Below are 21946 nucleotides of genomic sequence, written 5' to 3' on the forward strand. Positions count from 1 at the left end.
GATCATTGGGTAGTTCTATTTTTAACTTTGAGGAACCTCCATATTATGGTCCACAATGGCGACACCAGTTTGCATTCCTACCAACTGTGCAAGAAGGTTCCTTTTTCTCTACATCCTTGGGCTTCCTAAGTGAGGGCACCCCGGTAGGATGGTTGAAACAGAAGTCAGTGAAATCTGGGGTGTCCTGGGATGCTCCATGCAGGGGGTACTCCAGAGCCAAAGCAGGCATGGGTAGAGGTTTCAGGGCACTCTGTGCAGGGAAAGGGGTGGAGGGGGGTGTCCTGGCAAGTTGTCTGGAGATGAAGTGGTTCAGGTCTGACCAGTTCTTGGATGTTTTATGTCTTAATGAGATGGCCGGAACCATTGTGACTGCTGACCAGGGATGTCCTGGTGTGTGCTGCCCTGGCGCCATATTGATGAGATGGCTGGGGCTGGCGTGGAGGCGGGTCAGCTATGGCAGCCCAACCCGGCTTCCCCCTGCTCTATCAAGGCAGAGGGTGAACATAAACCATGGCACTCACCAGCCCCTCTGATCCAGAGTGAGTTCAGCAGTCCCCTGCTTTTAGACAGGATCCTAGGGCTAGATCTTTTTAAATTCTAGTTGCCCTTTTAAATCACAGGTTTTTTTTTTTTTTTTTTTTTATGCCCCAGGCCAGACAAATCTGCACCCCACCCCTTAGAACTATCCCACCCCACTGTAGTTCACTGTGGAGGGGGATGGGGGGGCTCCTTCAGTACCATGCCCTCCTCTCTCTTGTTCTCCATGTGGTCTCTCTATCTTTTGTTGTGCAGAAGCTGCTTAGTCAACCCTCCATTCTTCAATTGTTCTATAAATGTGTGTGTGTGTCTGTGAAGGAGGTGAGTTCAGGGTCTTCCTATGTTGTCATTTTAGGAACCTCTAAAGTGTCTCATATTTGTTTTCTATTAATGTATAATGTATTATTGGTTTCAGGGGCACAGGTCTGTGGATCATCAGTCTTACACAATTCACAGCACTCACCATAGCACCTACCCTCCCCAAGTCTATCACCCTGGCACCCCATCCCTGCCAGCCCTAGCAACCCTCAGTTTGTTTCCTGAGAGTAAGAATCTCTTATGGTTTATCTCCCTCTCTGGTTTCATCTTGTATCTCATATTTTTTTTTTCCATAGGAACTTGGATATTTTATAGCATTCATTTATTCATTCAATGAACATCTATTGAGAGTCTGCTGTGGGCCAAGCACTTTTCTAAGGGTTAGATACTCTAGTGAACAAAACAGAGACAATGCAGGCTTTACTAGAGTTTATCTTCCAGTGTGTTGGGGGGAAAATAATATACAAGAGAAGTAAAACAGGCAGTGTATTATATTGTGATAAAGGCTAGGGGAAAAAATATCAAGCATGGGAAGAGATTTAAGAATTGGGGCAGAGGTACTGAAATTTTATGTTGGTTGGCCAGAGAAAAACTTAATGCCGATCTATAAGAGAAAGGATTCAAGTTAACAAGAGCAAAGGTCTTGAGATGAAAACACGCCCGAGGTGTCTGAGGCACCCCAGGGAGATACATAAAGAAGCAGAGTTCAGAAAGAGAAACTTACCTCTTTGCTTCTCCACCATTCCACTCTATGGTACGGCTCATTCAAATATTTGTACATAGTAGCATTCACATATCTGCTGAATAATGAATTTTCCCCTCTGAAGGGGAAAAATCAGTAATGACTGGCAAGATATACGAGGAGAAGGGGCAAAGCCAGATGACGTCACAGCTAAGCATGTATGTAGGGGCTAAGTGATGGGGAAGAAAGGGTGGTTGGGATAGAATAGAGTGGGTTTTGAGATGGAGTTGTTGACCAAGCAGTTGGAAATGCAAACTTGCTGCTTAATGGAGCTCAGGGAAGAGAGAAATTGGGACCATAACAAAGTTGAAGTCATGGGGACTGATGAGATCCTCCGGGGAGGATGGCCTTAGATAGGGTCATGGTGTGGGAATGCAGAAAGAAGGATGGATTCTTTTTTTTTTTTTTTTTTTTTGAATCATTTATTTTTGAACTTTTTTTTTCATTTATTTATTTTCAGCATAACAGTATCATTATTTTTTCACCACACCCAGTGCTCCATGCAATCCGTGCCCTCTATAATACCCACCACCTGGTACCCCGACCTCCCACACCCCCGCCACTTCAAACCCCTCAGATTGTTTTTCAGAGACCATAGTCTCTTATGATTCACCTCCCCTTCCAATTTACCCCAAACCCCTTCTCTCTAACTCCCCATGTCCTCCATGCTTTTTGTTCTGCTCCACAAATAAGTGAAACCATATGATAATTGACTCTCTCTGCTTGACTTATTTCACTCAGCATAATCTCTTCCAGTCCCGTCCATGTTGCTACAAAAGTTGGGTATTCGTCCTTTCTGATGGAGACATAATACTCCATAGTGTATATGGACCACATCTTCCTTGTCCATTCGTCCGTTGAAGGGCATCTTGGTTCTTTCCATAGTTTGGCGACCGTGGCCATTGCTGCTATAAACATCTGTATCTTTGGGGTAAATACCCAGTAGTGCAATGGCAGGGTCATAGGGAAGTTCTATTTTTAATATCTTGAGGAATCTTCACACTGTTTTCCAAAGAGGCTGCACCAACTTGCATTCCCACCAACAGTGGAAGAGGGTTCCCCTTTCTCCACATTCCCTCCAACACATGTTGTTTCCTGTCTTGCTAATTTTGGCCATTCTAACCGGTGTAAGGTGATATCTCAATGTAGTTTTAATTTGAATCTCCCTGATGGCTAGTGATGATGAACATTTTTTCATGTGTCTGATAGCCATTTGTATGTCTTGATTGGAGAATTGTCTGTCCATATCTTCTGCCCATTTTTTGATATGATTGTCTGTTTTGTGTGTGTTGAGTTTGAGGAGTTCTTTATAGATCCTGGATATCAACCTTTTCTCTGTACTGTCATTTGCAAATATCTTCTCCCATTCCATGGGTAGCCTCTTTGTTTTCTTGACTGTTTCCTTTGCTGTGCAGAAACTTTTGATTTTGATGAAGTCCCAAAAGTTCATCTTCGCTTTTGTTTCCTTTGCCTTTGGAGACATATCTTGAAAGAAGTTGCTCTTGTTTTTTTATTGATTTTCTGCTTCGATGATCTGTCTATTTCTGAGAGAGGCGTGTTAAGATCTCCAACGATTAGTGTATTCATATCAATATGACTCTTTATCTTGATTAACAGTTTTCTTATGTAATTGGCTGCTCCCATATTGGGGGCATAGATATTTACAATTGTTAGATCATCTTGGTGGGTAGTCTCTTTAAGAATGATGTAGTGTCCTTCTGGATCTCTGACTACAGTCTTTAGTTTAAAATCTAATTTGTCTGATATGAGAATCACTACCCCAGCCTTTTTTTGAGGCCCATTGGCATGAAAGATGCTTCTCCATCCCTTCACTTTCAGTCTGGGTGTATCTTTAGGTTCAAAATGGGTCTCTTGTAGACAACATATGGATGGGTCCTGTCGTTTTATCCAGTCTGCAACCCTCTGCCGTTATATGGGCGCATTTAGGCCATTCACATTGAGGATGATTATTGATAGATACGTTTTTATTGACATCGTGTTACCTTTGAAGTCTTTCTTTCTGTAGATTGTCTCTATATTTCTGTTCAATGCTATTCTTGGGCTTTTTCCTCCTTTAAAGAAGTCCCCTTAATATTTCCTGCAGTATTGGCTTGGTGGTTGCATAGTCTTTTAAGCCTTGCCGGTCCTGGAAACTCTTTATCTCTCCATCCATTTTGAATGTCAGTCTTGCTGGATAAAGTATTCTTGGCTGCATGTTCTTCTCATTCAGTGCCCTGAATATATCTTGCCAGCCCTTTCTGGCTTGCCAGGTCTCTGTGGACAGGTCTGACGCTATTCTGATGGGCTTTCCTCTGTACGTAAGGATCTTCTTTGTCTTAGCTGCTTTCAGGAGGTTCTGCCTACAATTATAATTCTTCATTCTTACTATTAGGTGTCTCAAGGACTTTCGAGAATCTGTAATCTTGGGGGGAAACCTTTAGGCCTCTAGTACATAAACACTGGTTCCATTCATGAGATTTGGAAAATTTTCATGAAGAATTTGTTCCACTATATCTTCTAGACTTCTTTCTTTCTTCTCCCCTTCAGGGATTCCAATAGTTCTGATGTTGGAACATTTCATGGCATCATTTATTTCCCTGATTCTGTTTTCGTGGCTTCTAAGCTGTTTGTTCCAGGCTTCCTCCTGATCCTTTCTCTCTGTTTGTCCTCCAGATCACTAATTCTATCTTCTGTCTCAGTTACTCTAGCGTTGAGAGAATTTAGATTAGATTGGAACTCATTGAGAGCATTGTGAAGCTCATCCCTGGTAGCTTTCAGCTCTTCCCTAATATTGAAAACATGATCTCTGGTCATTTTCAGTTCGGCCCTAATCAATTCCGTTTGGTCACCCATGGCTTTCTCCAACCTAGCTATTGCTTGGGTAACTGTTAGCCTGAATTCTCTTTTCGACATATTGTCTATGTTGATAGCCATTAGCTCTGTTGCAGAAGGTCCATCCTCTGTATTTTTCTTCTGTTGGGCATACCTCCTCCTAGTCATTTTGGTGAGAGATGGCTGAACGGGTGTAGCTGGATGTATCGACTGTGGTGCAGTCAAGATGCACCCTGGAATGCTTCTGAGCAATCAGAGTTCCCCACCCAAATGAGTGGAAAAAGAAAAGGAAAAGAAAAAAGAGAGGGAGAGAGACAGGAAAGAAAGGTGAGATAAAAGAGAAGGTTTAGCCCAAATGGGCCCCAAGGTAAGATTTATGAAGTATACAAACAGACACAGACAAACAAAAAGACTGATATAAGTATATGACAAGAGAAAAAAAAATATATATATGCAAATAAAGGAAGAACCTCTTCAAAAAGAACTCCGAGTGTAAGATTTATATACTATCAGGACAAACACAAAAACACAGAAACACTGATGGAAGAAAAAGATGGGAGAGTGGTTGTAAATTCTCAGTGTGGCAAGGAAGGTTGTTTTGATCCTTCCTGGATGTATCTTGATATCTTTGTTAAAGGACTCAACTTTCCTAAGATAAGGGGGGATTAGGAATTGGTTTACCTATAGGGGTGGCATTGATTGGGGAAAGGGGATTACCTTGAAGTTTAACTCTATATGAATATTAGAAAATAAAAATTAAAAAAAGGAATAAATTAAACTAAACTAAAATTTTAAAAAAGAAATTTAAAAAATAGAAATGCAAAAGGAAAACACAGGTGTATGTATTAAAAAGTTCAGGTTAGAAGGTTCTTATGGAATTTGATGTACTGGACATCTCACTGGGATGGTAAATAGGTTAAAAAATTATATAATAATAAAAAATTATCTATATTTAAAAAAATGAGCCAGAATAATGGGATCGATTTAATAATAAAAATTGTCCTATGAAGTAGTGGTGGTTGTTCTCTTGTCGTCTTTTTTTTTTTTTTTTAATCTTTCCCGGTTGGTTTTCTGGGGGAGGGGCCTGCCACGTGGGTTTTCAGTCCCTGAAGTTCTCTCAGCTAAGTCCTCCCGCCCCCCTCAAGGGGGTGGGCTCTGAGGAAACTGGTTTTTTCAGGCTTTTGTTCTCTGGAGGTTTTTATATTTGTTCACTTTTGTTTTTCTCTCTCGCCTTGACCGCTTTTGATGGGTTTTGTAGGTTTAGAGGAAAGCAAACTGCACCTTGACCTCCCTCTCAGAGAGAAGCCTCAGTCCGGCTGCAGAACTCATATAAATCCCCCCTTGACCACTGGCAGAGCAGGTTCCCAGTCCCGGTCCCTAGGGACTCAGGATTTTTTGCTTGGACCCAAAACCATGGCAGCGGTGGCTGTCTGGGCAGCTCCAGACTGCCAGAGAGGTTCCCAGCAGCGATCGCTCACTGAGATTCTCCCGCTGGCCTGGGCTGGGAGTGCCTGGTCTTTCCGATCTGAGAGCACCCGGCTGGCGTTTGTGTGCACCTCTCTCAGAGGAGGGCGTGGGGCATGACTCTGACTTGCGTGGGCACTGCAAAAGGGCTGTGCTTCTGTTGGCTGGCTCCTGTTTTGTTTGAGTCAGTCCGTACTCTGCTAAGCAGATCGTTCCTAGATGTTCCCGAGGTCATCAAAGAGATGCCTGTTCCTGTGCCGCCTCTTTCAGGCATCAGGAGACTTAGTGCTTTGATGCTAGTGTGTCAGCTGATAAGTAATTAGTAACAGGGAACGAGTTTTGCTTGCTGCTCAGCAAAGTTAGGTATGAACTGGTGAAGAGAAGACAAGATAAAATTGGGACAAAAGGAACATGTGCGTGGTTGTTAACGTGCTGTGCTTGCTTTTAGACCCAGCAGATGGCAGTTTTGCCAAGTCAAAACAGTCAAAATTGGAAGAAGGTGATGCTGCAGGGTCCCTCCCCTCAGTGACGGAAGAGACCGACTTAGCAGGTAACATTATGCGCCCAGCCAGCTGTTCAAGCAAGAGAGTGACAAAACTGTGAGCCCTGAATATCCCAGCATGCTCTACAGGGTGCTACAGTTTGAAGATCAAAGTTGCAGCACAACCCTAACAACTAAGCATTTTATCCTCTAAAAGCCAAGAAAGTTGTTGCACACATTATAGATAAAAGCAAGTAAGCACCATGTCCTTTCTATTTTGACTTCTGCCTCTTCACTCTTTGTTACGGCAATTTTCAGGGCTGCTGATTCTTAGATGTCTAGGTCCCGGCTTTAGCTGGTAGTTATTAATGAAGTTTTTATTAGAAATATCCACTCTGCACATGCACCTGAATGTTCATAGCAGCAATGTCCACAATAGCCAAACTATGGGAAGAACCTAGATGTCCATCAACAGATGAGTGGATAAAGAAGATGTGGTATATCTATAATGGAATACTATGCAGCCATCAAAAGATTATATTTATAATCTTGCCATTTGTGATGATGTGGCTGGAGCTAGAGGGTATTATGCTTAGCGAAATAAGTCAATCGGAGAAAGACATATGATCATATGATCATATGATCTCCCTGATATGAGGAAGTGGTGATGCAACATGGGGGCTTAAGTGAGTAGAAGAATCAATGAAACAAGATGGGATTGGGAGGGAGACAAACCATAAGTGACTCTGAATCTCACAAAACAAACTGAGGGTTGCTGGGGGGAGGGGGGTTGGAAGAAGGGGGGTGGGGTTATGAACATTGGGGAGGGTATGTGCTATGGTGAGTGCTGTGAAGTGTGTAAACCTGGTGATTCACAGACCTGTACCCCTGGGGCTAATAATACATTATATGTTAATAAAAAATTAAAAATTAAAAAATCCTATACCAGTGAAGGGGATTGATCCAAGATATCTACATGTGTGGGGTTAGCTGTCTGCATGAGTGGTGCCTCTCTGTTTCAAAACAAAAGGCTCCAAGAGGGTGAATTTGGAAGCCTAGAGGTGCTAGACATTGGCGATTAAGAACCAGTCGGCCTGAGTTCCAATCCTGACGCTGTTGGGGCATGAGCTTGCCCAAGTTTTATTTGATCCCTCTGTTCTATATGCACAACAACAGTGCCTACCTGAAGTGGTTTTTGCAAGGCTTATATGAGTCAATACCTGCAAGTATCAATACCTATAAGTCATCAACCTCAGGGCACCCAGAAGCTGTTACACCAGTGTTTGCCCCCGTAGAAATGTCCTACCTGTCATGTCCTACCTGTTTTGTCCTCCTCACAGCCTCTTACAACACCTCCTTTAGTCTGCTGCTTAGACCTAATATCATCTGCCCTATTTTAAAGTGCTGGGAAAGGTTGGAGGAAATGAGCACTTGGCAAAAACTAAGGTTTGATGGGAAGCAGCTGGAAGTGCCCACCATGGCTCTGAGTTCCAAGAGGGCCTTGTCAGCCACAGTCAGGCCCCACTTATGTCTGGCTTCCCACGGACACTCCAACCTCTGGGCAGCTGATGGGCTTAGCATGTCAATTTTGAACCTTGTGTTAGTTTTACTTAATGTTCTGTTTTTATTCAGAAGGCATTCCTACTCCATCCCTAGCGGTTGTGCCCGAGAATTTGAAGAGTTCTGCTGTTCTCCTAGCCTTTGAAAACTTCACTAGAGAACTGCAAAGGAAATCAGAGGTAATGGTCCACTAAAAATGAAAAACTGGCTTGTTAGGGGCTTAAAGGAACAAGATCATATTATTCATCTGTACTGTTGTTATCCTGCATAGGTGGAGGTGCTCCTGAGGCTTAGGAAAGGTATACTTGCCTTAGCTATGGGTCCTGACTATAGTGCCTTTGTGGACTGTGGTTTGGATTATAAAACAGTGGTTCCATGTCCATTTGCTGCAGTGGGACTGGATGCACTTATATGGAAATCAGACTCATGGTTTGGTTTCATTGAATGCATTCTCAGACAACAGGAAGTACCAGGAGGTGACGATTCAGTCACCATGATAGGCAAGGAGGAGAAGGGGCCATGTGGTTGAGAGAGGTGTTCAGGACAAAGTTGGAGGTGGGTTTGGGTAGATGTTCGGCTGAGTGGTGCATAGGTAGGCTGTCCCAAAGTCTTGTCTGCAAGTTGAACTTTGGAAGCATTTCAGTTCCCTCCTTTTATGTCCTATTGTTTATAAATCCCCAGAGAGTTATTTATTAGCACATTTGAGAAAAGTATCTTACCCTGACATATATTCATTTAACTAATTTGGAAAATCTCCAAAGTCTTATCATATTTTCTGCAATACCAATGTAAGTTAATTTATAGTGGAAATTTGTTAATAATATTCAACATGTGCTTTGATAGCATGAATATAAATTTTCCTATTTTAGCCTATTATTCTTTATTGGTACCTTCCTGGGGTGATCCATAGAAAGTGTATAGCAAGCTGTCTCATCACTGTTGTTTAACAGTTGTGTTTATTATGAATATAAGGTGCTGGTACCATCTTTTTTTTAAGATTTTATTTATTTGGGAGAGAGAAACAGATGGTGACAGAGATCACGAGAGCGCGCAGGTGGGGAGGAGAGGGTGAAGCCGGCTCCGCACTGAGCGGGGAGACTGATGCGGGGCTCGATCCCAGCACCCTGGGATCATGACCTGAGCGGAAGGCAGGTGCTTTACTGGCAGAGCCTCCCAGGCGCCCCTGCTGGTAGCATCTTTTTCACACAAAGCCTGAACTCCATTTATGTAGTTATGGTTCATTCAAATGTGATTATTTTGTTATTGTTGTTCTGGTTTAGCTTAGGTACGAGGGGAGTCCGCTTTATTCAGAAGATGCCAAGCAAGCACCAGACTGCTTAATCCGACTTTTAAACCAGATACGTCAGTGCAGGTAAGTGTTGGGTTTCCAAACAAGGTCCTAAAACTGTGATCACTCATAAGGATTTGTATCATGCCCATCGTGCTGGGGTCATGAGGACCTGAAGCTTAAGCAGCTGTGAGGTTTGATACATCACCTAACCTATCTAGTGTCTAGTTTCTAGTTCTTCCTTCATAAGATGATGGGAGAAGGCCTTCTATAAGCTTCCTAAAAGTATGGTATGATCCTAAAACACTATTTAAAAAAAAAATTATCCAACTATGAAGACAAAGCAAGGATGGGTAAACATGGGAAAATGCTGGATAAGTGCTATGTGTCCTCCATGTGCAGTGGAATATTATTCAGCCTTAAAGAATGAAATTCTAACACTTGCCACATCCTGGATGAACCTCAAGGACATTATGCAAAATGAAATAAGCCAGACACCAAAGGACCAGTGTTGAATGACTTCACTTAAAAGAGGTACTTAGAAGAGACAAACTCCTAGAGAAGGGAAGTAAAATAAAGATTAGCAGAGCCTGAGAGAGTGGAAATAAATTTTGTTTAAGCAGTATGGAGTTTCTGTTTGGACCACGGAGAAGTTCTAGAGATGGATAGTGGTGATGGTTGCAGGACATTGTCCATGTACTGAATCCCACTGAATTGTCCACTCAAAGATGGTTAAAAGGGTAAATTTTATGTTCTATTGCCACAGTAAAAAGTTCTGTGCACTTGCACACACACACGCACCCATCCGCAAACACACTCTGATGACTGTGAGATGGGAAGGGTAGGAGAGGTGAGGGGAGATGGGGTTCTGTGGGGAGATGGGGTTCTGTGGGGAGATGGGGTTCTGTGGTGACTAGGGTTAATCTAGAGCCATTACAGCCGAAGTGCTTCTGTAGGGAGGTTTTGAAAACAAAGGTTTGATTGGTATAGGGAAACAAACAAAGGTTTGATTGGTATAGGGAAGGTGGGCATAGATGGTTTCTTGTTGGAGAGAATGGCCTCCATTCTCTGAGGGAGGGAAAGAAAACGATGGCAGGTTGGTTAGCTTAACTGAAGGAGGACGTTTCTTAGGGCAGAAAATATAATGTGAATAGGAATTTATAACTTTTTTTAGTTGCAATGTCATTTGATTCTCAAAACACCCATAAAGGACTTTGGACGTGGAGAACTTCTGTTATGTTGTAGGGGGAGAGGTTACGTATTCATCTATTTCCCATTCGGCAAATGCACACTGAGCAGCACGAGGTGCCAGGCCCTGGGCTAAGTGCAGGAGAGCAGTGACGACAAGCACTGAGAGCTTCTTGCCTTCATAGAACTTTCAGCCTAATGGAGAAGACAGAAAACAAATAAGCAGTTTATGTGGTGGTTAGACCCACAAAAGCAGAGGTTGGAAACTTTAGAACTAACATGTAGAAGATGGGCTTTATTAGCCAATTTCAGCTCTCAGGACCAGCTTAAGGCAAGAGAGGAAGGGGGCAAGTGGAAGTTTGGAAGTGATGGGGAGTTATGATTGGTGACATAATGGCTTCTGGGCCAGGTCTGACCTCTGTGTCCTTTTCTCTGGAGTCCTCTCTCCTTTGCTCTTAGTATGATGTTGAATTACCAGCTTCTTTTGGACTTCTTTTGAAGGGATAAATCCAAGTCTTCGTAGTTTCTGGAGAAGAGGATGGTCATCCAGTGAGGGGGAGGAAGAGGAGGTGTGTGTTCTTAAAAACAAAAGTTAGCAAGGATGTGGAGAAAGGGGAACCTTTTACACTGCTGGTAGGAAGGCAAACTGGTTCCTCAGAAAGTTAAAATTAGAACAACACTATGACGCAGCAATTGCCCTACTGAGTATTTATCCAAAGAATACAAACATAGTGATTTGAAGGGACACATGCTTAGCAATGTTTATAGCAGCGATGTCCACAATAGCCAAACTATAGAAAGAGTCCGGATGTCCATCAACTGAAGAATGGATCAAGAAGATGTAACAGATGCACACGCACACACTGGACTATTACTCAGCCATCAAAAATATGAAATCTTGCCATTTGCAGTGACATGGAAAAATAAGTCAGAGAAGACAAATACCATATAATTTTACTCATGTGGAATTCAAGAAAAAAAAAACAGATGAACATTGAGGAAAGGAAGGGAAAATAAGATAAAAACAAAGGAGGAGGAAAACCATAAGAGACTCTTAGCTATAGGAAACACACTGAGGGCTGCTGGAGGGGAGGTGGGTGGGGGGATGGGTAACTGGGGGATGGACATTCAGGAGGGCACGTGATGGGATGAGCACTGGGTGTTCTATGCGACTGATGAATCACTAAACTCTACCCCTGTATATTACAGTATATGTTAGCCAACTTGAATTTAAGTTAGAAAAAGTCTAGAAAAGAATCAGGAGTATCCTTGTAAAAAGAAGATCATCTCTTGTTACAGTCAAGCAATTCCAATGAAATCTGTTGCTTTTTACATTTATCAGACTGAATAAACTAGAACAGTTTCACAGTTTTGTTCTTCAAGAGCTGAACAATCTTGAGAAGGATATTCAGACTCTGAAACACCTTGAGAAGGATGTTTTGGTAAGTGCTCCTCTTCTTTTGGAATATTCTCTGTGACTTAAGAGGATCCGTTCCAGAGTAGAGTAACTGATAACCACTTAAGACTTTTGTTCAATTTTAGGAATTTTGGGAAAAACAGTCTGATGACTTGAAATCATTCTGCGATCTCCAAGTACTGAGGTAATTGTTCAACATATTCTTTCTAGCAGTATCTTAGTTGAAGGATAAGGGTAGTGCTTTAGCTATAGTATGAGTGATTGATGTAAAAAGTGATTGATGTAAAACTGCCTGTGAGTAGCTATGAAGCGGCATCTTTTCAAACCAATTACTTCTGCGGCACTCCTTCGGCAAATAGTGTGGCTTAGTGTATCAATGTAGAAGCACAAATTTTGAAAAGCATAAATGGAATCATACAAACATCAGTGGTTTTTTATTCAAACTCTTATTTTTAAGCCATATTTCAACAAATTGAAGGAGTATATTCTTTTTTTTAATTAACATATAATGTATTATTAGCCCCAGGAGTACAGGTCTGTGAATTGTCAGGCTTACACATTTCACAGCACTCACCATAGCACATACCCTCCCCAATGTCCATAACCCAACCACCCTCTCCCTGCCCCCCACCCCCCTTCTCCCCAGCAACCCTCAGTTTGTTTTGTGAGATTAAGAGTTTCTTATAGTTTGTCTCCCTCCTGATCCCATCTTGTTTGATAAAATGACTATATTCTAAGAAAAATATTTATGTATATGCTAAATTGTGGTCTTATGAAATATAGTCTACATTTAAGAATATATGTGTGTGTATATATTAAACAGCCAATGAGTTTATCCTGCTACACCTTCCTTTCAGTGTGATTACTCTGTGTACATTCTGAGGGTGTTGCTTCTATTCATGTAGAATAAAGTCTGATTCTCTGGAGCATAGGGAGCGGGGAAATGGAGAGTAGAGTGGACCCTCCACTCCTCTGCTTCTGCCCTGAGAGAAATTCTAGTGTTTTGTTTGGTTTGGTTTCTGCTTAAGCAATCAGAAAGAATCCTTACAGAAATATGTAATGGCCTAAAGTTTTATCTACCAGTTCAGAATCTGCTTCTGCCACAGAGATCTAAGTCCCATAGTTTTGGGAAGACTATTATTCTGATGACACTGTACATTTCAAACAGCAAAAGTTTAAAAGTTTAAAATAGGAGTTCTCCATTCTTTTACTCTAGTTAACACAGTTAATAATGATGACAGTAGGTCAATAGATTTTCAGAACTCTTTCAGCCGATGATTAAAACAGAGATCCTTTCATAACCTCTTCACCGAATGCCCCTGGTTGGTTGAGAAAGGCTCTCCGACCTCTTCAAACTTTGAAAATTTATTAAGTTTCCCAAAAGAGCTTTTGAGATAGAGATTTTAAAATATATATTTATTTAAAAATAACAGAAACATGCCAACAGATTGGACAATCTAGAAGAAATGGATGAATTCCTAGAAAATTAAAATCTCCCAGGAGTGAATCAGAAAGAAATAGAAATACAGAACGGACCAATTACTGGTGATGATACTGAATCCTAGTAACAAACCTGAATTGGTAATTTAAAAACTCATACTACTTTGATTACTATAGCTTTGTAATATAACTTGAATTCTAGAATTGTGATGCCTCCAATTTTTCTTTTTCAAAATTGCTTAGGCTATTTAGGGTCCTTTGCAATTCCATACAAATTTTAGGATTGTTTGTTCCAGGTCTGTGAAAAATGCTTTTGGTATTTTGATAGGAGTTGCTTTAAATGTGTAGATCGCTTTGGGTAGTACAGACATTCTAACAATATTTGTTCTTCCAAACCATGAACACAGAATGTCTATTTCTTTGTATCATCAATTTCTTTAATCCATGTTTTGTAGTTTTCAGAGTACAGCTCTTTCCTCTCTTAGGTTAAATTTATTCAGAAGTATTATTTTGGTGTAATTGTGAATAGATTGTTTTCTTTCTCTGCTGCTTCGTTATTAGTGTATAGAAATGCAACAGATTTCTGTACATTAATTCTGTATCCTGCAACTTTACAAAATTCATTTTTCAGTTCTGGTAGTTTTTTGGTGAAGTCTTTAGGGTTTTCTATATATAGTATCCTGTCATCTGCAAATAGCAGAAGTTTCCCTTCCTCCTTACCAATTTGGATGCCTTTTATTCCTCTCTCCTGCCTGATTGCTGTGGCGAGGGTTCCAGTACTATGTTAAGTAACAGTGGTCAGAGTGGATATCCTCGTCTTACTCCTGTCTGTAGGGAGAAACCATTTCAGTTCTTCCCCATTGAGTATGATGTTAGCCGTGGGTTCTTCATGTAAGTCCTTTATTATGTTGAGGTATGTTCCCTCTAAATCTACTTTGTTTTTACATGAATGAATGTTATACTTTTTCAGACACCTTTTTTGGATATATTGAAATGATCCTCTGGTTTTTATCCTTTCTCTTATTGATTGATTTGCAAATATTGAACCCCCATTGCATCCCAGGAATAAATCTCACTCAATCATGATGAATGCTCTTTTTAAATGTATTCTTAGATTATGTTTGCTAATATTTCGTTGAGGATTTTTGTATCTATGTTCATGAGGGAGATTGGTCTGTAGTTCTTTTTTTTGTTGTGTCTCTATCTGGTTTTAGAATCAAGGTAATGCACAATTATATGGTTAACCTTTGACAGTTAATCTTTGACAAAGGAAGCAAGAATATGCAGGAGAAAAAACAGTGTCTTCAACAAATGGTGTTGGGAAAATGGGAGAGCTAAATGCAAAGGAATGAAACTGGACCATTTTCTTACACCACACACAAAAATAAACTGAAAACGGATTAAGGACTTAAATGTAAGACATGAAACCATAAAAATCCTAGAGAAGTGCCCAGGCAGTAATTTCTCTGACATCAGTCATAACAACATCTTTCTAGATATGTCTCCTGAAACAAGGGAAAAAAAATAAAACAAAAATAAACTATTGGGACTTCATCAAGATAAAAAGCTTCTGCACAGTGAAGGAAACAACCAGCAAAACTAAAAGACAACTTACTGAATGGCAGAAGGTTTTTGCAAATGACATTTCTCATAGAGTTAGCATCCAAAATATATCAAGAACTTATGTAGCTCAATACCCAAAATAAATAATCCAGTTAAAAAATCGGCAGAAGGCACATGAACAGACACTCTTCTAAAGAAAACATGTAGGGCACCTGGGTGGCCCAGTGGGTTAAAGCCTCTGCCTTCGGCTTGGGTCATGATCTCAGGGTCCTGGGATCGAGCCCCACTTCAGGCTTTCTGCTCAGTGGGGAGCCTGCTTCCTCCTCTCTCTCTGCCTGCTTGTGGTCTCTCTGTCAAATAAATAAAATCTTAAAAAAAAAAAAAAAAGACATGTAGATGGCCAAAAGATACAAGAAAAGTTGCTCAACATCACTCAGCATTAGGGAATTGCAAATCAAACTTACAATGAGATATCACCTCACACCTGTCGGAATGACCAAAATCAAAACTGCAAGAAACAACAATAAATGGTGAGAAAGTGCAAAAGGGTTCCCATTTCTCCACAATTGGTGGGAATGCAGACTGGCATAGCCACCATGGAAGACAATATAGGAGTTTTCAAAAACTTAAAAATAGAACTACCCTTTCTCACATTGAGGTCCTTCATCCATTTTGAGTCTATTTTTCTGTGTGGTGTAAGGAAATGGTCCAATTTCATTTTTCTGCATGTGGCTGTCCAATTTTCCCAGCACCATTTATTGAAGAGGCTGTCTTTTTTCCATTGGACATTCTTTCCTGCTTTGTCAAAGATTAGCTGACCATAGAGTTGAAGGTCTATTTCTGGGCTCTCTACTCTGTTCCATTGATCTATGTGTCTGTTTTTGTGCCAGTACCATGCTGTCTTGATGATGACAGCTTTGTAACAGAGCTTGAAGTCCGGAATTGTGATGCCACCAACGTTGGCTTTCTTTTTCAATATCCCTTTGGCTATTCGAGGTCTTTTCTGGTTCCATATAAATTTTAAAATTATTTGTTCCATTTCTTTGAAAAAGATGGATGGTACTTTGATAGGAATTGCATTAAATGTGTAGATTGCTTTAGGTAGCATAGACATTTTCACAATATTTATTCTTCCAGTCCAGGAACATGGAACATTTTTCCATTTCTTTGTGTCTTCCTCAATTTCTTTCATGAGTACTTTATAGTTTTCTGGGTATAGATTCTTAGCCTCTTTGGTTAGGTTTATTCCTAGGTATCTTATGGTTTGGGGTGCAATTGTAAATGGGATTGACTCCTTAAATTCCTTGAGGAGAACACAGGCAGCAACCTCTTCGACCTCAGCTGCAGCAACATCTTCCTAGGAACATCACCAAAGGCAAGGGAAGCAAGGGCAAAAATGAACTATTGGGATTTCATCAAGATCAAAAGCTTTTGCACAGCAAAGGAAACAGTTAACAAAATCAAAAGACAACTGACAGAATGGGAGAAGATATTTGCAAACGACATATCAGATAAAGGACTAGTGTCCAAAATCTATAAAGAACTTAGCAAACTCAACACCCAAAGAACAAATAATCCAATCACGAAATGGGCAGAGGACATGAACAAACATTTCTGCAAAGAAGACATCCAGATGGCCAACAGACACATGAAAAAGTGCTCCATATCACTCGGCATCAGGGAAATACAAATCAAAACCACAGTGAGATATCACCTCACACCAGTCAGAATGGCTAAAATCAACAAGTCAGGAAATGACAGATGCTGGCAAGGATGTGGAGAGAGGGGAACCCTCCTACACTGTTGGTGAGAATGCAAGCTGGTGCAACCACTCTGGAAAACAGTATGGAGGTTCCTCAAAATGTTGAAAATAGAAATGCCCTATGACCCAGCAATTGCACTACTGGGTATTTACCCTAAAGATACAAACCTAGTGATCTGAAGGGGCAAGTACACCCGAATGTTTATAGCATCAATGTCCAAATTAGCCAAACTATGGAAAGAACCTAGATGTCCATCAACAGATGAATGGATCAAGAAGATGTGGTATATATACACAATGGAATACTATGCAGCCATCAAGAGAAACGGAATCTTGCCATTTGCGACAATATGGATGGAACTAGAGCGTATCATGCTTAGCGAAATAAGTCAAGCAGAGAAAGACAACTATCATATGATCTCCCTGATATGAGGAAGCGGTGATGCAACATGGGGGCTTAAGTGGGTAGGAGAAGAATAAATGAAACAAGATGGGATTGGGAGGGAGACAAACCATAAGTGACTCTTAATCTCACAAAACAAACTGAGGGTTGCTGGGGGGAGGGGGGTTGGGAGAAGGGGGGTGCGGTTATGGACATTGGGGAGGGTATGTGCTATGGTGAGTGCTGTGAAGTGTGTAAACCTGGCGATTCACAGACCTGTACCCCTGGGGATAAAAATATATGTTTATAAAAAATAAAAAATTTAAAAAAAATTGACAATAAATAAATAAATAAATAAATAAATAAAATAGAACTACCCTATGATCCAGTAATTGCATTACTGGGCATCTGTCCAAAGAATTAAAAACACTGACTCAAAGGGATACATGCATCCCAACATTTATTGCAATTATTTACAATAGCCACTTCATGGAAGCAAACTAAGTATCCATCAATAGATGAATAAAGAAGATGTTACTAGGGGCACCTGGGTGGCTCAGTGGGTTAAGCCTCTGCCTTTGGCTAAGGTCATGATCTCAGGGTCTTGGGATCCAGCTCCCCATCAGTCTCTCTGCTCGGCAGGGAGCCTGCGTCCCCCTCTCTCTCTGCCTGCCTCTCTGCCTACTTGTGATCTCTCTCTGTCAAATAAAATATTTAAGAAAAAATAGATGTTACCACATTAATGGATTATTATTGAACCATAAAAAAAATGAAATCTTGGGGCGCCTGGGTGGTTCAGTGGGTTAAAGCCTCTGCTTTCAGCTCAGGTCATGATCCCAGGGTCCTAGGATCGAGCCCCACATAGGGCTCTCTGCTCAGCAGGGAGCCTGCTTCCACCTCTCTCTCTCTGTCTGCCTCTCTGCCTACTTGTTATCTCTGTCAAATAAATAAATAAAAATCTTTAAAAAAATGAAATCTTGCCATTTACAACAACATGGATAGATCTAGAGCATATAGTGCTAAGCAAAATAAGGCAGTCAGAGAAAGACAAATACCATATGATTTTCCTTATATGTGGAATTTAAGAAAACAATTGAACCAAGAGAAAAAAAAGACAAAAAATAAACTCTTGACCATAAAGAAAAAAACTGATGGTTACCAGAAGGATTAGGCATCCAACTCTTGATTATTCCCCCCACCCTGCCTCCCTCTTTGCCTACTTGTGATCTCTCTGTCAAATGAATAAAATCTAATAAAAATTAAAAAAAAAAAGGAAAGATATACATGCTCATGGTTTGGAAGAATTAGCATTGTTAAAATGTCCATACTACTCAAAGCAATTTACAGATTCAATAGAATCCCTTTCAGAATACCAGCAACATTTTTCACAGAACTAGAACAAATAATCCTAAGAGATTTATGGAAACACAAAAGACCCTGAATAGCGAAAGCAGTCTTGACAAAGAACAACAAAGGGTGGAGGTATCACAATCACAGTTTCAAACTATACTACAAAGCTGTAGTATTCAAAATAGTATGGTAGTGGCACAAAAATAGACCTAGATCAATGAAACAGAATAGAGAGCCCAGAAATTTATGCTGGTATGGTCAATTATTTCATATGACAAGGAAGACAAGAATATACAATAGGGAAAAAAATTCAATAAATGGTGCTGGAAAAAACTGGACCACAGTCTTACACCATACATACAAATACACTTGAAATGGATTAAAGACCTACATAAATGTGAGACATGAAACCATAAAACGCTTGAAAAAACAGAGGCAGTAATCTCCTGGACAGCACATTCATGTTTCCCCAGGCAAGGGAAAAAAAAGCAAAAATAGACTGTTGGGACTGCACCAAAATCAAAAGATTTTGCACAGCAAAAGAAACCATCAGCATAATGTAAAGCAGCCTACTGAACAGGAGAAGATATTTGTAAATGATCTGATAAGGGGTTAATATCCACCAGAATATATGACGAACTTACACAACTCCACACCAAAAAACAAATACTCCAGTTAAAATATAGGCAGAGGACCTGAATAGACGTTTTCCCAAAGAAAACATCCAGATCGCCAACAGACACATGGAAAGAGGCTCAACATCACTCATGTTTAGAGAAATGCAGTTCTGAATCCGAGGAGATCTCACCTTATACCTGTCAAAATGGGTAGTACCACAAAGCAAGAAATAAGTGTTGGTGAAGATGGTGGGGGTGGGAGTGGGGCAAAAAACCAGGAGCCCTCGTATACTGTTGGTAGGAAAGTAAATTGGTGTAGCCCCTGTGGAAAACAGTATGCAGGTTCCTCAAAACAATTAAAAACAGAAATAGCATATGATCCTGAAATTCTCTTACTGGGTATGTAATGAAAACACAAATTCAAAAGGTCACACACATCCCTGTGTTTATTGCAGTATTATCTACAGTAGCCAAGATAAGGAAGCATCCTGTGTCCATCGATATGTGAATGGAAAAAGATGTGGGATACACACACACACACATTCACGTGCACCCCAGAACATTACTCGGCCGTAAGACGAATGAAATCTCCCATTTGTGAGAACATGGTTGGACTTAGAGGATATTCTAAGAGAAGTAAGCAAGGCAGAGAAAGACAAATAGCATATGATTTCACTTGTATATGGAATCTAAAAAATAAAATCCCAAAGACTAAGTACAGAGCAGAAACTGGTGGTTGTCAGAGGGTAGAGGTATGAGGGATGGTCAAAATGTGTGAAGGGGGGTGGGAGATACAAGGCTTACTGTTACGGAATGAAAAAGTCACAGGGATAAAATGTACAGCATAGGAAATAGTCCATGGTACGTAGTAGGGTTGTAAGGTCGCAGATGATGGCTACACCATGCTGAGCCTAACATCATGCAGAGTTGTTAAATCCACCATGTTGTACACCTGAAATTAACACGATGTGTCAACTGTACTTAAAAAATGTGAAAACAATTAAAAATAGAATTTGTGACACAAGGAAATAACTCAATAATTTATTTATATCAACAATAATATTTTATATCAACATGTGTCTGTGTTTATAATACATCTATTGTTTAGGAGGGTTTTTTGGTGGTTTTTGTTTTACTGGTTATGGGTTCGTTCTGGGTTTCCTCTAAAAAGTTTGTCACAATATATGGAGGTCACAATTCCGATGATAATGAGTCTTTGGCACTCATGTCTGAACATATTCAAAAGACTGGTTTCTAAAAAATAGAACGACTAATGAATAAAACATTTACATGTTGGTGTAAGTAACAGATTTTTATGAAAAATAACCAGACTTTTCAAAACAAACATGTGAGAAGAGTAGCATTGTTTTGTTTTTGCAAGTCTCTTTAATGTCAGGCTTCACAGAAGGTGGCTCCTTCGTCATATCTGCTTAGAATCCAATCTGTTGTGATACCACACATCATGAAATGGAAAATTCCACTGTATATTTGTGAGAGAATGAAAAAAAAGCAAATGAAGTCTCCATATTACCATGATTACCAAAATAGTTTTGGACTCACAGAACCTTTGGAAGCTTAGGGGTCTCCAAGAAAAGGGGTCACTTTGGGGTCCTAAAGGTGTACACTGAGAGCTGCTGATATAAATCCATGATATATTAAGAATTAAGGAAGATTATACCCCCTACTCTTCTGCAACCTGGAGAATTATTTTGACTAAACCCCAGATTTTAGATAACTATCTCTTTAGTTCATACAGATTACATTGTAGGATATTATTTGCTTTCATCACCTGATAATAGGCCCCTTGTGTGACTTTAGAGTCACACAAAGAACAAAAATTCCTCCAAAATATATATCTCCCTGGGTTTTGCCTTTGCTCGTCTGTCTTCCAGACACCTAAGGAAACTACACTGTGGCTTGCAGGGGAGAGATGATGACGATGCTTGTAGCTCATGCTGGGTGCTTAGTGGGCACCATGCGGGAGGTGTCTATGGGACTTAGGGTTAATGAGCTTGGTTGAGATCCAGTATCTGGACCTGGATCATACCCAGTGTCCTTTTGGCATGTTTTCACATCAGTGATGGTTTTACATACTTTGCTAGAGAAGTATGAGGAGGACATTCCTCAGACAAGATTATTTCAGCCTCTAGTGCAGTGTTATAAGGAGATAGGGATTCAGTACATTTTTAAATTTAATTTTATTTAAATTTATTTAATCTATCTAACCAACCAAGGCACCAGGAAGTGATTCAATACTTTGAGTGGTTGTCATAAAATACTTATACCTATGTTGTATGGGCTAGTGGCATTGACAGGTACAGTGTGAGATAGAATCAAGTGAAAATATGGATTGCTTAGGTTGATATTCTGAATTGACCATTGACCATTGATCCTCCTTGGGTAATGTCTAGTAACACAATGATCTATGAAATAACTCTCTGGTGTATATGTATATATTCTTATTTTTAAGTGGTCTTATATATGTATATTCTTATTTTTAAGTGGTCTAGTGTAAATGTATATTTGTATATTCTTATTTTTAAGTGGTCTAGTGTAAATGTAATGATATGGACCAATCTCTTCCAGGCTGAACCCAGACCAGCCTTCATGAGGAAAGCCAAAACCCAGTGTCACTACTACTGTATTCCTCAGGTAGGTGCAAAGGCTTACTCTGATGAATTGGGGTGGCGGAAGTAGGCACTGAAAAATACTCTAATACTTTGTCCATGTTCCATGAAATTTTCTCCTCTTTCACAGTATCTCCCGGTCTAGAAATTATCCTTTTGGATCTGGTCTTTTCATTCAGTAAATATTTATAATTGAGGGTTTGCTCTTCATGGGGTACCATACCACACATGGAGATGTAATGGTTAACACAGAGACCTGTTCCTGCTTCCATCATAAAAATAAATTTATTGAAGGAAGACAGAAATAGATGAATGAAGAAATAAAATAATTACAAGTTGACTAGTGCTTTGAGGGACTGACGAGGGGTGCTTTGGTGG

At 40.2% G+C, this 21946-nt stretch overlaps 1 protein-coding gene across 1 annotated transcript in view; it reads left to right on the top strand.

The window, feature by feature from the left end:
- SYCP2L (synaptonemal complex protein 2 like) overlaps nt 1-21565 on the top strand; it is a gene marked incomplete at its 5' end in the record, with an annotated part of 98532 nt that extends 76967 nt beyond the window's left edge. Inside the window, 6 exons of the mRNA XM_082729478.1 lie at nt 6342-6443; nt 8007-8113; nt 9215-9306; nt 11753-11852; nt 11953-12011; nt 21528-21565. Of these exons, the coding sequence (XP_082585604.1) occupies nt 6342-6443; nt 8007-8113; nt 9215-9306; nt 11753-11852; nt 11953-12011; nt 21528-21552 (485 nt within the window). The 3' untranslated portion in view covers nt 21553-21565. The remainder of the gene's footprint in view (nt 1-6341; nt 6444-8006; nt 8114-9214; nt 9307-11752; nt 11853-11952; nt 12012-21527) is intronic.
- Nucleotides 21566-21946: the final 381 nt, after the last annotated feature.

The sequence above is a fragment of the Mustela nivalis genome (genome assembly GCF_964662115.1).
Source record: "Mustela nivalis genome assembly, chromosome: 5".
NCBI classification, from domain to species: domain Eukaryota; kingdom Metazoa; phylum Chordata; class Mammalia; order Carnivora; family Mustelidae; genus Mustela; species Mustela nivalis.